Raw genomic sequence first — 15,701 nt, 5'->3', positions numbered from 1 at the left:
GCAAATGGAACAGAGAGCAACACATGATCACGTGAACGAAGAGAATAAGAATCAGCGCTCCTCTGTGACAGTAAGGAACAGATGTAGGTCGGCAAGTAGTCCAAGCAGTGCCTTATAAATGAAAGTGTACCAATGAATCCTCCTCCGTATGGCCAGGGCAGGCCAACCCACTCGAGAATACAACTCACAGTGATGTGTCATTGCTTTACAGTTAGTGATGAACCTCAGAGAAGAATGATAAACCGTGTCAATCATTCAAAGACATTGAGCTGAAGCATTCATGTAAAACAGGTCTCCATAATCCAGCACAGAGAGGAAAGTCGCAGCTACAAGTCGCTTCTTTACTTCAAACGAAAAACACAGCTTATTTCGAAAATAAAAACCCAATTTTAGTCTCAGTTTCTTGACAAGATTCTCCACATGAGGTTTGAAAGTGAGGGATTCATCAATCAATACACCAAGGTATTTATACTCATGAACCACCTCTATGTTGTTTACTTCAATCTACAATTTTCATAGTCATGAAAATAAAGATAACTCTTTCAATGAGGTGTGTCCAAACTTTTGGTCTGTACTGTACATATTTTAAACGCCAGGTGTGTTTGCACACAAACATCTGGAGCTGAAGTGAGCCAGCAGGTGTGTTCAGGTTTTTACAAAATTGTACCATATTTCTCCTGAATGTTTAAAGGGAAGATGTGAGTACCCGACCCCAATGAAGAAGGACCCTGAGAACCTCCATCCCAACAGAGGACTTGATACCAGATTCCCAGAGAAAGACCCGGAAGGTCCAAGACCTCGTGACTACACAAAGGGCACCAATGTGAGTGTGCACACCGACGCGAAAAACGCCACGCGTAAAAGCGTCATCTTTTAAAAAATGCCTCAGGTTCGTTTTTTTGGTTTGACGCGCCGCGTCAAAAACTATACGACCAATGAGAATGCCGCTTTTGCACACGTGTCTGGAGCTTCTGAAGTTACAGTAAAACACAACTTGGGGGCGCTCAAACACAAAACTGCCTTTCTGAGCACACATACCAACGAAGAAGATAGACGCCAAGTAGCATCTACACTGCCGCGAAGAAATAATGACCGACATTCTAAAATATCCCCGCAAACGCTCATGATACATTTTCAGCTCTTGTACCATTCCATAAAAATCCCCATGTTCTTCTCTTCTCGTAACTATGGGATGTACCCAAAATCGATGTCTTTCATCATTCAACAGAACAATAATTTCTTCATCGCTGGAACTGGAGCTGGAGCTACTGATGCTGGAAATATTCATGTTTTCTTTGTATGATTCTGACTAGCGCGTAAATACTTGCTTTCTTCTTCTGAGTGAAAAGCGACTTTAAGAAGCGTAAAGTTGCGCAGCGCCACCTTGTGTACAGGAGTATTTCTGTTTACATTAAGCGCCATCTAACGTCATGGAATGAAATTGCATGTTCCCTCGGCTTATCGTCAGCGAAAATCGCCTGGGTGTGAACACCCAGGCGATCTCCAGTGTGACCGTGACACGACCCAAACGAGACCCGCATGCGCAGAAGCCAGAAGAATACTCAACGGTGAACGACGTCACTTGCTGTTTGAGGAGCAAACGTTAACAATGGATGTCAACAACAGTGTTGTCAAAAGCGGAGCTCTTTTTGTAATATTAAATTTATTTTCACGAAAGAGCAGCACAATTACAATCTTCTCATTTTAAGAAGGCAATGGAGTCGACATCGTCTGTACCCACTGTTGTGGAAAGGAAATGTGCATGTGTTGGGGCCGCGCGCCCGCGTGTGTGTGTGTGCAAGCGCGTGCCGCGATAGAGAATAGGGGGGGGGGGGGCAGTGTGTGCGCGCATTCATGTTGTGTGTTACGGAGGACGGTAATAAAAGAAGGTTTCCCCCAGAATAAATGCTATGGACTCTTTATTAACCCGTTCTGGAGAATATAAGGATCAGAACAGGGAGGAGGAGGAGGATCGCCTCGCCTGCGCTTCTGAGCACGGTCGGAAGGGGAGAAAGAAAAAAAAGTCATCGCGGGAAAGGTTCTACACCACGCTCTGCCATTTATCTGGAATTTTTTTCAAAAACCGCCCAGTTGCGATCAGAGCCCTGGAGTTTGGCCTGAAAAGAGCGATTACCCCAAATATTAATCCAATCAGTGACCTCGCTTCCCTTCCACTGACTGATCTCAGCAGCATCGTCCGCCATGGTTAATGTTTACGTTCTCGTTCCCGCCTACTTCAACGCAAAATGATGACGTTTGTTGCGTGTCGATGACGTACGGTTCGGAATCAAGTCGCCTGGCCGGTCAGACGGCGGTCGCAATTGAAAAGAACGGCTACAATTCGGAATCAGGACGGCAAACCCAAGTGGCCTGGGTCGCAATTGAAAAGATCGGATCTGTGTCATTCAGACTGTCATGAAAAGATCGGAATTGGGCCCCTTAGGGGCAAAAAATTCGGAATTGGGTCGTTTCAGCCTGCAGTGTGAACGTAGCCATAAAAGCACTTTCCAGGCATGGCGCTTGCTTTATAATAATCAGTAAATGTACTGCAAGTGAAAACTCTTTTGATGTCCAGGAACACTGAAGCATGTAAGAACGGGGTGGGGGTGGGGGTCTTCATTCCCAAATCCCATCAGACGTTTCAGACTCCATACAGCTCAAAGCTCCATCCGTTCAACAGGACCAGCTTCCTGTTTGGCTTTTTTCAAACCTCACGACATTGTTGGCTTCCTCTCAGTTAGATGACAAAAATAAATAAATAAACAGAAACGTCACAAAATACACAAAATGACAAAAGTAATGACATATTTTATTTTAACAAAATTGGTTGGTTGAAGTAAAATAAATGTTTATTCTACTGTTACACAGTAAAACTTTAGGAGTTTTATTTTACTGGATATTTCTCAGGTTAGAAGAACTTAAAAACCCACTCCAATGGAAATGGTGTTTTTAGTGATGTAACATGTTCCTTGTAGTATTTTTCTCATGATGGAAGACAAAAATTAAAGAATTTAAGATTAAAATAGCATTTCTGAGTTTTTCTTTATTCAAATTGCTATGAATCAGGAACAGACAAAAACATTCTGTCTGAGAAGGAGATAGTTTGTGATGTAAAAAATACACTAGAGGCGGGGCCACAGTCTCCCGGCTCCGCCCCATTCTGATGCATCCACTGTCAGACCAATAGATCAATGAACGTCGTTGTTTCCCTTGTCTAAACTGGAATCTGGATCTAATCTGTACGGATGGATAACTCTCATAGTGCTCGCCATTTTGATGCACCGCCTATGTTAGCTTTGGGGTGGGAGGGGCAGTAGACCAACGAGAGAGAGTGCATACAGACGGTGAAAGGACGTGGGGGTGGGCTTACCTCGCAGCAATTCCTCCCACAACTACTGAACTCCTGTTGTTCTGCAGAAACTATGTCCTAGAAAACGGCGCAGGTTTTTGGATTTGGCTAAAAACGGCATCGTTTTAATTAAAATACCACTGGGAAACCTTTGAAAACCGATTAAAAGATGATCAGAGCGGGCCTTTGAATCAGCTTCAATTTCAGAGTGGGGTCAGAAAGTCAAACTACGCAAAGGCTAACTTGACATTATGAATGAACTAGAATTATGTGAATTTAAGAAAACTACACAGTATGGCTGCCATAAGCAGCGCTGCTTAATTTTCAGTAGATGCACCTCTTTAAATGAAGAGGATACAATGTTCCTGCCTTACAGAATGCAAAACATCCTCAGTAAACAAATAAGAATAGCTCCACTTCATCTTCCAGCACCTTTCTGCTTGTTGGTTGAAGCAGAAATTATTCATGAAAACTGAGTCAAGCGAGCATCCAACAATAACTTCATCTATAAAAACAATTCCTGAATTCTCCTCACCGGGCGAACGAGTGACGCTGCAGAAACACAAGAAAACACTTACAGTATGAAGCAGCCTGCAACCATGATAGAAGACGAGATTGTGGGGTCATTGGTGTCACTGTCAAAGAAAAGACTTACCAGAAGTGAGAGAACAGCTTTAACTGACGCCATTCAGTTTTGAAGATATAAAATGCAACTGGACACATAACTCTATGTCCTTCATTTACTCGCCTCACACGAATACGAGCAGATCAGCAGGTAATAATCTGCTCCGGATGCAGGTGCTGCAGGACCCTTCGGCAGGAACCAACTGGGTTTATCTCATCAGCAGAGCCAGTTTGGACTTCCCATTGAGACTATAAACAACTTTAATCATGTCTTTTGCCCTGTGTGTGGTACCCAGCATCGTATCCACATAGATTTTAGCTCTCAAGGCAAAACTGCAGCTCTCTGATAAAAAACAGAAGAGAAACAAGGGACAGAGCCTGTGCAGAATTTGCCGTCTGAGCCGGGATAAGATAGGACAGTGTGCTCCAACAGTCTGAGCAGGTGAAGGCGGAGAGGGCCGAGGAGGAAGATCTAAATTGGATCTTTGCTCCTGGGCTGCTCCTACTCTGATGGAGAGGTGGAGAGCAGGCCGGGAAGAATGGAACAAAGGGGGACCGGAGGAGAAAAAGTAATGCAAAGATGGAGAGCCGGAGAAGGTGGCGCAATTCAACAGCAAGCTGCATCTTGTGCACAAACGCACAAACAGAACACGACAGAAAACACTGAGAGAAGCAGCAGATAAGGCCCAACAAAAAAAGCACAGACAGATAATAAGATCAGTGAATAGGCTAGTAAATTACAGGAGAACACCAAATAAGGATGTTTGACAGGAGGAATGACAACAAGAGCAGAGATAAAAGAGATAAAGGAAAGAAAAAGAAAAACATCCAAAAAGGAAATGTGGTGCATTCAGGAGAACGTGGGAAGAAAAAACAAGATAAGCAGAAAAATCCCCAAAGAAAAATGAGTGAAGAACCATAAAAAGAAAAAATACAACGCCAGGCAAGAACGAGGAGAGCAAACGGCACTGAGCGGTAAAACAAAGAAAAAAGCAAACTGAAAAACGAGGTGATGAAGAAAGGAGGAGCAAACCCGAGCACAGCAGAATCATGAAAGCGCCTGCCGGCCGTGGATTCTCTGCTCCACCTGTGAACAAACGCTGATGCGTCTGAATCCTGCGTTTAAGGTCAGCATGTGAATTCTCTACAAGCTGCAACACCATTTTGGGAATGATTAGTTCAATGATGGGAAAAAAATGTGGAAAGAAAACTCCATAAAGGTCTGAAGGCCGTCAGATTGTGTGTGGGCCTCTGCAGACAGAAGGCAGAGCTGGGCGGATCAAACAGAGCTCACCTACAGGATCCAAAAACGGGTCTGAGCATTTAGCAAGGACAGAGTCAGGGGGGGTAACGCTTCCCACAGCAGAAGGGTCGAACAGAGGCGAAACAACAGGAAAAGCAGAAACTGGAACCCGCAAATGCACAGGGAAAGAAAAACGAGTGGAAGCAGGCCGAGCATGGATGTAAAAAAAGCAAGTGTGTGTTGAGTAACAGATTGGACTGGCTGCTGATCTTCCTGAGCGGCCCTGCAGCCTTTGCTGGGACAGTAACCTTGTGCTCGTGAGCAGAGTCCTCAGAGATGCATGGACCCTGTCATAGCCGGGGCCCTGGAGCCAGCTCACCCAAATAGCCCTATAATTCTGCACGGCATCTGCATTCAGAGGCCATTCATCACGCCGAGCACAGTCACAGGTACGGCTGCCGGCGGCTGCGCACGCCTTTAATCCTCAAACCTATTCCTATAACTCTGCACAACTCTTAGGTGTAAAGCCTCTTTACTGCAGCCTCTGTGCTCCGGATCTGCAGCTAAATCTGTTTTACTGTCTTCATCTTCTGTCAGTAAAGTCATCTGCACCATCACAGCCTTTTAGCTTGACCTTCATGTTTCATCCCACACTTTATTTCCTACTTGATTGTGAACATCATCTTCTTAAACACATTTACATTTCTCATTTTTTATTGGAGTAAAAAACAATAATTGTTGGTCCCCAGAAGGCAGAACTGAAACCACTTCTATTAACTGAACTGCTGCTTTTTAAGTTAGGTTTTTGATGCGCTGCTCTTTTTCATTCTGGATATTTATACCGTCAGAGCATTCTGAGGGACTATACTCATTTTCATTAAAGCACAGTAAGTGCTACGACTATAGTGTTAGCTCGTTTATGACGGGTTCTTTTTTCAAAAATATCCTGCAATAAGGTCAAATCCACAAGTAGAATGTAGATGTAAATTCCTCAAACGAACTCTATACACAAACAGACATGATGATTTTCACATTTTTCTCTTTTGTTTAAAGGGCCTTTATCAAGCAATATTTAATTTTTTTTTTAAGTGTTAGAGTATTCCTCTAAAAACCTGCTCTCTGAGCGAAAATGAGTGGGCCCTCACATTGTGATGTCACAAAGTGAGGAACCGCCCCTTCCAGGAAGAGTCTGTGCTGCCAGCTCCGCCCCCCAGGCTAACACACACGCCCACTTTTTCAGTGGATCTAGCTGTGATCGGCTGAACGCTTTCATTCTATATGCACAACCATCTTTGCAAAAGAGAAACGCAGACACGCTGCCGAGGCCAACTCTAGGATGATGTCATGACATGGGTGGCACCCACAAATGAGCGAAAGGCGGAGCCTCAGAGATCGGGTAGTCTCACTTCGTTGGAAAACGAGCTGCATAAATAACTCAACTTTCATTAAAAAAATCTTTTCTTTAGTGTGCTGAAGGTCATATATGATCATATATGTAGACATAGTTTATTTACACTGGAAGAAAAGCAGGATCTAGGTGGATCCAACACATATTAAAGGCCCTTTAAACTCTTTAAGTTCAAACCTTCATAGAAAAATGAGTCCAGGATTAAAGATTGATATAAATTTGGCAAACTGAATGCATTCTGTACAGGAGATTGATAAACAGGGTCTACAGCCAACAAGGACGCAGAACGCACTGCACCGTTGTTGTTCACTTTTTGGCTTTTCCTGTCAGGGGTCGCCACAGGAGGTTTGGCAGAGACCTTTTACGAACACAACCCTGTATTTTCACGGCACAGGAAGACCCAGATGGGCAGCAGGACTAAAGGCCCGTACGCACCGGGACGAATTTCGCACGCGATTTTCACCGGCGTTTAACGCCTCTGGACTAAACAAAGGGCACCAATGAGAGCGTGCACACCGACGCGAAAAAACGCCACGCGTCAAAGCGTCACTTTTTAAAAAACGCCTCGGGTTCGTTTTTTTTTTCGATGCGTCGCATCGAAATCTATTCGACCAATGAAAACGGCGCTTTTGCTCACGTGTCTGGAGCTTCTGAAGTTACAGTAAAACACAACTTGGGGGCGCTCAAACACAAAACTGCCTTGCTGAGCACACATACCAGCGAAGAAGATAGACGCCGAGTTGCATCTACACAACCGCGAAGAAATAATGACGGACATTCTAAAATATCCCCGAACCAAGCACCAGTTGGAGCAACTGGTGCTTGAAATATTCATGTTTTCTTTGTATGATTCTGACAAGCGCGTAAATACTTGCTCTCTTCTTCTGAGGGAAAAGCGACTTTAAGAAGCGTAAAGTTGCGCAGCGCCACCTTGTGAACAGGAGTATTTCTGTTTTACATTAAGCGCCATCTAATGTCAGGGAATGAAATTGCATGTTCGCTCGGCTCATCGTCAGCGAAAATCGCCTGGGTGTGAACACAAAAAACGTGGCAAAAAATTCTAACGAATAACGCCTGGCGAATATTCGTCCCGGTGTGTACGGGCCTTAAGGGTCTTCCCCAAATACACTGGATTTTAGTGTGGCAGTCCTTCACCCAGCCAATGAAGCTAGCTGGGTGAAGATAACATGACGACTGAAGATGAACCGTGATATCCCGAGGGAACACTGTACAGCAGCTTTGTTTATATTTGAACAGCTTTGACTCACATTGCATTCTTTATTCATTACTGATGTCACTCACAAGTCAGGTCACCCGTAAATACCTCTAAAATGGATTTGAATCAGTTCATCAACACGTGATCGACCATGCTGACTGGATAAACAGTGAGGTGAAAAAGACATTTCATTGATTTAGTGAAAAACCCAAACTTTACTGTGATGTAATTGACTAATTCATGTTTGCAGGTATTGCTGCTGATTTCCTGGATCTGGTGTGTACAGCCAATCAGAAGGCGGTATTTTTCAGGGACTCCTTTCATTCTGCTCCTGTTACCAGAGGTTTTTCTGGTTTTTCTGCGTGTTTTAAGGAAAAAAGTATTGACCAACTTAGAAGTAAACTACTGTTATATTCAGAGAAAATGCATTTGAGATGGGGTCCGTGTCAATAAGACTCCACAATTGAATGTGGATTTTAAAATATACGGAAATAAATTGGACTACAAATGACACCGAGCAGAAAAGTGGAGAAAAATATCTATCAGCTCAGCAGACCGTTCTCAAACTAAAGCCAGGAGGCAGAATACAAAGCTCTGGCTTGAGAGAAGATGAGCAGCAGTGGCAGTGATGGATAAAGTTCTGCTGCCTGCCGTCCCGTCAGCCCACACAAAAGGTCCGTCTCGGGGGGTCTGCGGAGATTTCTTTGAGAAAAGGTTGTGCTCACCTTGACGTTTCCTCCGATCAGGTCAGGCGGCTCTTCGTCCGTCTCTAAAGCCACATTGATGGTGGCAAAAGGCCGGCTGGCCATCTGCTGCATCTCCCTCAACAGTTGCTAGAAAAACAAAAGGAGGGGGGGATGAAGGTCAACGACATGTAAATAATGAATATACAGTCTCCATTCTCACCATAAAGAGTCTATTTCACTGCTTTTTAAAGATCAAAATGAGACGGATGGGGGAAGGAAAAAGTGTCAAACTGTCCTCGGGACGGATGATGAAAAGTCCCTCCTGCAGCGCGTCTTTAATGAAACCAATCAATTATCATGTACAAACAGATTTCTATGACATCTGCAGCCTGCACACTCACATGAAGTTCATTTGAAAGAACCTTCTGAAAAAATGGAACCAAGAATACTACTTGTGTATATATATATATATATATATATATATATATATATATATATATATATATATATATATATATATATATATATATATATATATATATATATTTATATATAGAATACTACCAACTTCTGTGCAGTTCAATGTTGTGGTTTAAATTCATTCACCTCTTCATCATGTTTAAGTACAAGTAACAAAGAGCTGCATTTCCATCCACTATAAATTTATGAAAGTAAATTCGCCTAATGGAAACACAAACATTTAAAAGAAATTCGTATTTAACGGAAAAAATGTTTTTGCGCTTGGAGGAGGTGGTTTTTAAAGCATTCCGAAATTGAAATATGTCATAAAACTGCAATGGAAACACTTTTGCGAAAACAATGAGTCATGTGACCAACAATCGGATGGCGATGCCCTTCTTGGTAGGAACTGGCGGCCTTGTACTCTGCACAGCGGGCGCCACCAGAGGTCCCACAGCGTCACAGCTCATCAGAAGTTGAGCGTGTCATGTGGAATTGTTGGATCCACAGCTCCTCTGGAAAATCCCCAACCACCATTTCCCAAAACGGCTTCATCCGTAGCCCCTCCCACGTGTAAGGAGCTTGCCGCTCCAGGGCCTGAAGAAGACGCCAACGTCACATTTGATAGATGATGATGAGCACTAGCGCCGTGGCAAAAATGTGAATGGATCTGCTGTCAATCTAAGTATTGGTCACACCCGTGTTTCTGAATGACTTATGGCTTTATTTAGTTTTTTGTTTATTCACATATTTAGGATTTACTGGAAACTGTATAATTATGAAATGACGATTTATCGTATTTTGGGCAGATACTCGCTGCAGTGTTTTACAGGTAAATACTCTAGGGCGGTTCAGTTAATTAACTCACCTGCTCAGCGTCCTATTTAAGCCAGGTGCGCAGTTTATCATTCTTTCTTACCTTCAGCGCTCATTCTTCGCCCAATTAAGCTTCGGACATATGGCGTTGAGGTTGTTCTTGATACTTAGATGGAAATCTTCGAATAAATGGATGTTCTGAGCTCGTATTATGGTATGCCAAATGGGGAAACATTATGGCAGTTAAGCTCGTTCGTAGTCCTGTCGTTGGATTAAGCTCGTTAAATAGTATACCAAATGAAATAACATTTATAGCTGTTAAGCTCGTTCTTAGTATTTGATGGAAGCTACGAATAATGGATGTACTTAAGCATGTTTAGCATGCTTTTGGAAGCTTGGATTGGATGTTAGGTAGTGTCTTCATAAGGGTTGTTCTTGGCGGTTCAAATTATAGTTCTGCACAGCGTTTTGCGGATGTGGATTTATGTTCTTAAAAAATTAGGTATGAGTGATTCTTATGTTGGCTCCCTGCTTTGTTTTGTTTCGTTTCCTTTGTTTGGCTCTCTCTCTCTCTCTCTTGCAGATAGTATGTTCCCCTAGTGGTTCACGAACGGGAGCGGCCCAACGGTCAAAGGTGCCGGGTCACACATGGCAGTTCCACTAGATAGTGTGTCCCCTTCGAGGCGCTGTACTCGAACGGGGGCGGCCCAACGGTCAAAGGTGCCGGGTCACACATAGCAGTTCCACTAGATAGTGTGTCCCCTTTGAGGCGCTGTACTCGAACGGGGGCGGCCTAACGGTCAAAGGTGCCGGGTCACACATAGCAGTTCCACTAGATAGTGTGTCCCCTTCGAGGCGCTGTACTCGAATGGGGGCGGCCCAACGGTCAAAGGTGCCGGGTCACACATAGCAGATCCACCAGATAGTGTGTCCCCTTCGAGGCGCTGTACTCGAATGGGGGCGGCCCTACGGTCAAAGGTGCCGGGTCACACATAGCAGATCCATTAGATAGTGTGTCCCCTTCGTGGCACTGAACTCGAATGGAAGAAATAAAAAGAAGGGGGCGGCCCAATGGTCAAAGGTGCCGGGTCACACATAGCAGATCCATTAGATAGTATGTCCCCTTCGTAGCGCTGAACTCGGATAAAAGAAATGGAAAGAAGGGGGCGGCCCAAACGGTCAATGGTGCCGGGTCACACATAGCAGTCATACTGGGAAATGAAATGAAAATGGAATCCTGCCGAAAACACACCCCATTTTATTACACACTGATTTTACATTCACATTTTCTCTTCTTCTGGATGATTTTAGTGTTGGGGGTGTATCATACGGGTTGTTTGGCGGTATAAATTATAGTTCTGCACAGCGTTTTGCGGAAGTGAGCTTACGTTCTAAGATCAGGTATAAGTAATTTTATGTTGGCTCTCCTTTTATTTCTTTCCCTCTCTCTTTCAGATAGTATGTTCCTCTAGTGGTCTCCACGAACGGGAGCGACCCTACCGTCAATGGTGCCGGGTCACACATAGCAGATCCACTAGATAGCATGTCCCCTTTGTGGCGCTGTACTCGAACGGGGCGGCCCAACGGTCAATGGTGCCTGGTCACACATAGCAGATCCACTAGATAGCATGTCCCCTTCGTGGCGCTGTACTCGAACGGGGGCGGCCCAACGGTCAATGGTGCCGGGTCACACATAGCAAATCCACTAGATAGCATGTTCCCTTCGTGGCGCTGTACTCGAACGGGGGCGGCCCAACGGTCAATGGTGCCGGGTCACACATAGTAGATCCACTAGTTAGCATGTTCCCTTCGTGGCGCTGTACTCGAACGGGGGCGGCCCAAACGGTCAATGGTGCCGGGTCACACATAGCAGATCCACTAGATAGCATGTTCCCTTCGTGGCGCTGTACTCGAACGGGGGCGGCCCAAACGGTCAATGGTGCCGGGTCACACATAGCAGTCATACTGGGAAATGAAATGAAAATGGAATGCTGCCGAAAACACACCCCATTTTATTACACACTGATTATACATTCACATTTTCTCTTCTTCTGGATGATTTTAGTGTTGGGGGTTTTGTTACCCTAAAAGTTTTATGGAAATTTTATGGAATTTTATGGAAGTTTTATGAAATTGAACGGAGCCTTATGCCAAACGAAAATATGTGAATGACAACTTAAAGAATGTGGAAAAATGTCAAATAAATATTTCTTACTGCAAGAGTTGTCTGACTGAAATGACGATTTATCGTATTTCGGGCAGATACTCGCTGCAGTGTTTTACAGGTAAATACTCTAGGGCGGTTCAGTTAATTAACTCACCTGCTCAGCGTCCTATTTAAGCCAGGTGCGCAGTTGTTCATTCTTTCTTACCTTCAGCGCTCATTCTTCGCCCCACCCTCCTCCCTGGCTTCCACCTGTGGGCTCCGTAAAGGGGGGTTTTGTTACCCGAAAAGTTTTATGGAAATTTTATGGAATTTTATGGAAGTTTTATGAAATTGAACGGAGCCTTATGCCAAACGAAAATATGTGAATGCCAACTTAAAGAATGTGGAAAAATGTCAAATAAATATTTCTTACTGCAAGAGTTGTCTGACTGAAATATTGTTTTTTTTCATTTCCAGATTTTCGATACAGTTTTGCACATTTGTTTAACGGAAACGCAGCTAATGAAGAACGCAGGCCAGGCACTTTAAAAAACTGCAATTTCTTGAGCATAAATCAATGCATTTGTAAATATTTATCATGGAACTGATGACCAATAGGATATTAAATGTAATTCAGATCAGGGGAATTCTAAATTCTGTCCTTTAGACCAAATTTAATACCAGGAAAATGACTCAAATAAGTCAGGAATAGTTGATTGTTTCTATCAGTTTAGGCCTGAAGCAATAAAAATAATTCACAGGCCTAAATGGTTTTTATAAGATTCTCTGAAGACAAATGAATTCCCTCAGAAAAACCTCCAAACACAGTCCACAGTACCTCAGGACTCTGATCAACTCCTAGTCTCAAACATATCAATATTCCTTTATTTTTTTTACATTTATATATAAATATATGAAACAGGAGAAAAGGAAAACTGAAGAAAGGGGGCAAAGAATGGACCGAATAGTCAGGATTTTCAGGTGTTGGGCAAAGGAAGTAGTTGGCTGTGATGGTGAAAGCAGGAGATACGAGACAATAGGAGCCAACAAAGAACATAATGAAAGCGGCTCTCTGTGTGGCGGGGGCCCATGGGGCAGCTTTTAATTAAACTGCAGAGTGCTTTCAACCTCCACGGGACTGCTGAATGAGCTTATTGACATGTTAGCGCCCTCCATCCAAACATGACACCTCATAATGATATCTTTACCACATAAAAAGAAGCCTCTCTCTGTAGAGTCAAACAGGCCCGAGTTCATTTCCACAGATTCTCTCTTTGTTGGACAAAAACACTCATTGCTGGTTTTCTAGACTGCTGGGCAAAGAGGAAGCAGGTCATGTGACTAGCTGGCACTAACTTTTTCCTTTTTAACGGTGTTCAATCAGCATTACACCATGGTCTGTGTGAATTCTCGATTCCGATTGACTGCTGGGTGTGCTTTAAAAAGTGATAATGCACACTGATAACCGCAAGTGTTCTGTATCACTGCTCTGGCTTCTTTAAAACAACTTTTAGCCTTATCATCTGGACAAAAAAAGCGGCAAGACGTGAACTTTCTCTCTGAACTGATGCTTTATTTAACCCATAATAACCATCAGCATATATATATATACAAGGTTTGTGCCAATGCTCTGCCGACTAAGCGGTAACATCAGTTTTTTGGGGGAAAAGTGATCCAAACTGAAAAGGTAACACGAATTAAAACTGATTTAATACTTATTTCTTTTGTAAGTGACCATGGCAGAGGCGGGTTAGTGGCTGACCAAGTGTGCACACACCATCCACAGGATTCTCAAAACCTGAACAACCTAAGGAGTTTGCTAAAGCAGGTGTTGAACAACCAAATATAAAGCCGTACACATGCATGTCACTTTAAAACACATTTTCAGAATAGGCTTTTTATATTAAGCAACAATCATTACGGACATTAAGTTGAGTTTCAAATGTTAATACAGGCTTCCATTTCTACTATTCAGTTAAAACATTCTAAATGTGAAAAGAGACATTACAACAGCTCTTGACAGACAAAGTTCAAATCCTGATATCTGGCAGTACGACCACCACAACGTATTTTAGCTGCAACCTCTACAAGGACCAGAACTCTGATAAAAACACTCAATGAGCTCCGACTAAAGCAACCACCAATCATAATAGTACTACCTTGTTTTATTTATTTATTTTTATAAAAAAAAAAAATTCTTTAAAATTTTTAATTTTTTTTTAATTTTGTAATAGTAGTATTTTATAATACTACTACCTTAGACTTTGTATAGGGATAATAAAGTTTAGATTGATGTAACACAAAAAGTAAAGTTATAAAAGTAAAAGAAAAAAAAGTCTTCCTCTAAATGCTTTAAATTAAACCAAATCTTTGGAGCACAGAAACATTTAGTTCACTTGCTGCTGAAGCTGCTTTTCCCAGCTAGCAGTAATTAATACAAAGCAGTGAAAGGTTCAGCGGGTAAAGAGTTCCAGCTCATCTCCAGTGTAGACAGCATTTCTGCAGGGAGACCACCAAGCTGCACTTGAAATGCTGCTCACATCATCCAGCATTGAGTGGTACAAAAAAAACAAAAAAAAGTAGAAAAGCTTTCATTGTAGCTGCTAATAAAAGCAAAAATTCCAAACTCTCAGTGGACAAAAAGGAGATCAAAAGGCAAAACAAAAAATTTTGACCACTGCAACAACACTTTTTTTAGTAAACACAGTAATGCATGTGATTGATCATACAGTATCAGTAGGGAAAATGGAAAAAGAAAAAAAAATGTATGTAATGCACGGGGGGTGGAGCGTTATGAGCAGTTATAAATGGGAAAAGTGAAGCAACAGGAAACATGCAGGGAGGTAGAAAACCACCAAAGCATGAACTATCAAGGGCAAAAAGGACAACAGAAAAGTATGAGCGAGCTATCTAAAATAGAATAGGTAAAAGAAACTTAGTAATATTAAAATGTTATAATTTAATCAAATATTAACTTAAAATGTTAATGATTTCAAATTTATTATGTTAAAACACTGTTGAAGTTTTTTTTCTCTCCTTTTTTTTCTACAAATTATTGTGTTTCTTTAGTCTTACATTTCCAAAACCACTTACATGTTTCTCACCACCTAAATCTACACATAATATTTTTCCTGAGAGTATTACAAAGATTTGCAGCTGTGACTTTCAGGAAAAACGGTCAGAAAAAAACAACTTTGGAGTTGGTTTGGTTTCTGATCACTTCATCTTCAATCACACTCATGGAGATGCTTCAGCATCACAGCCTGGAAAGGAGATGCAGACACTCTTTTTAGAAGCAGATCTACACTACTGGGCAGAACTGCTTTATCAGGGCTCCAGACTAACTTTTTTCACCAGGAGCACAGTGGCCCCCAACTGAAAATTTTAGGGGCACAACCAGAAAATTTAGGGGCGCATACCGTAAATCAACATGCTAACCAAATCTACTAATTTCCACTGTATTACTAATAAATACTTTCATAATAGATGCAGAAATTACAATGTGCTGTTTCAAATTCAGTGTCACATTTTATTCTGCACTTTTGAAGATGCAACAAGAAGGTAAACTGAAAGCACCATCGCTGTCACGACAGTGCAAATAAGTAAAGAAAACGGATGGAAATTTATGTTGGTGACACCAAATAAGTGCAGCCAAGATGCGCAATAAGCATGTTTGAGATCACCCAGATGGACGCAACGCTGCACAGATCACCTGGTGTGTGACGTATATTTTTGTTTTTGCTCCAACATCACC

At 42.5% G+C, this 15,701-nt stretch overlaps 1 protein-coding gene across 3 annotated transcripts in view; it reads right to left on the bottom strand.

Annotated features, from left to right (window-relative positions):
• The window catches only part of atrn (attractin), a 143,473-nt gene that overhangs the window by 17,182 nt on the left and 110,590 nt on the right, over positions 1 to 15,701 (bottom strand). For all 3 annotated transcript variants that reach the window (XM_023951772.1, XM_023951771.1, XM_023951773.1), the window contains exon 27: positions 8,566 to 8,673. In XM_023951772.1, coding sequence (XP_023807540.1) covers positions 8,566 to 8,673 — 108 coding nt within the window. The remainder of the gene's footprint in view (positions 1 to 8,565; positions 8,674 to 15,701) is intronic.

The sequence above is a fragment of the Oryzias latipes genome, chromosome 22, assembly GCF_002234675.1.
Source record: "Oryzias latipes chromosome 22, ASM223467v1".
Classification (NCBI taxonomy): domain Eukaryota; kingdom Metazoa; phylum Chordata; class Actinopteri; order Beloniformes; family Adrianichthyidae; genus Oryzias; species Oryzias latipes.
Note: the sequence above shows the minus strand (reverse complement) of the source record. Positions and strands in the feature narration are given on the sequence as shown.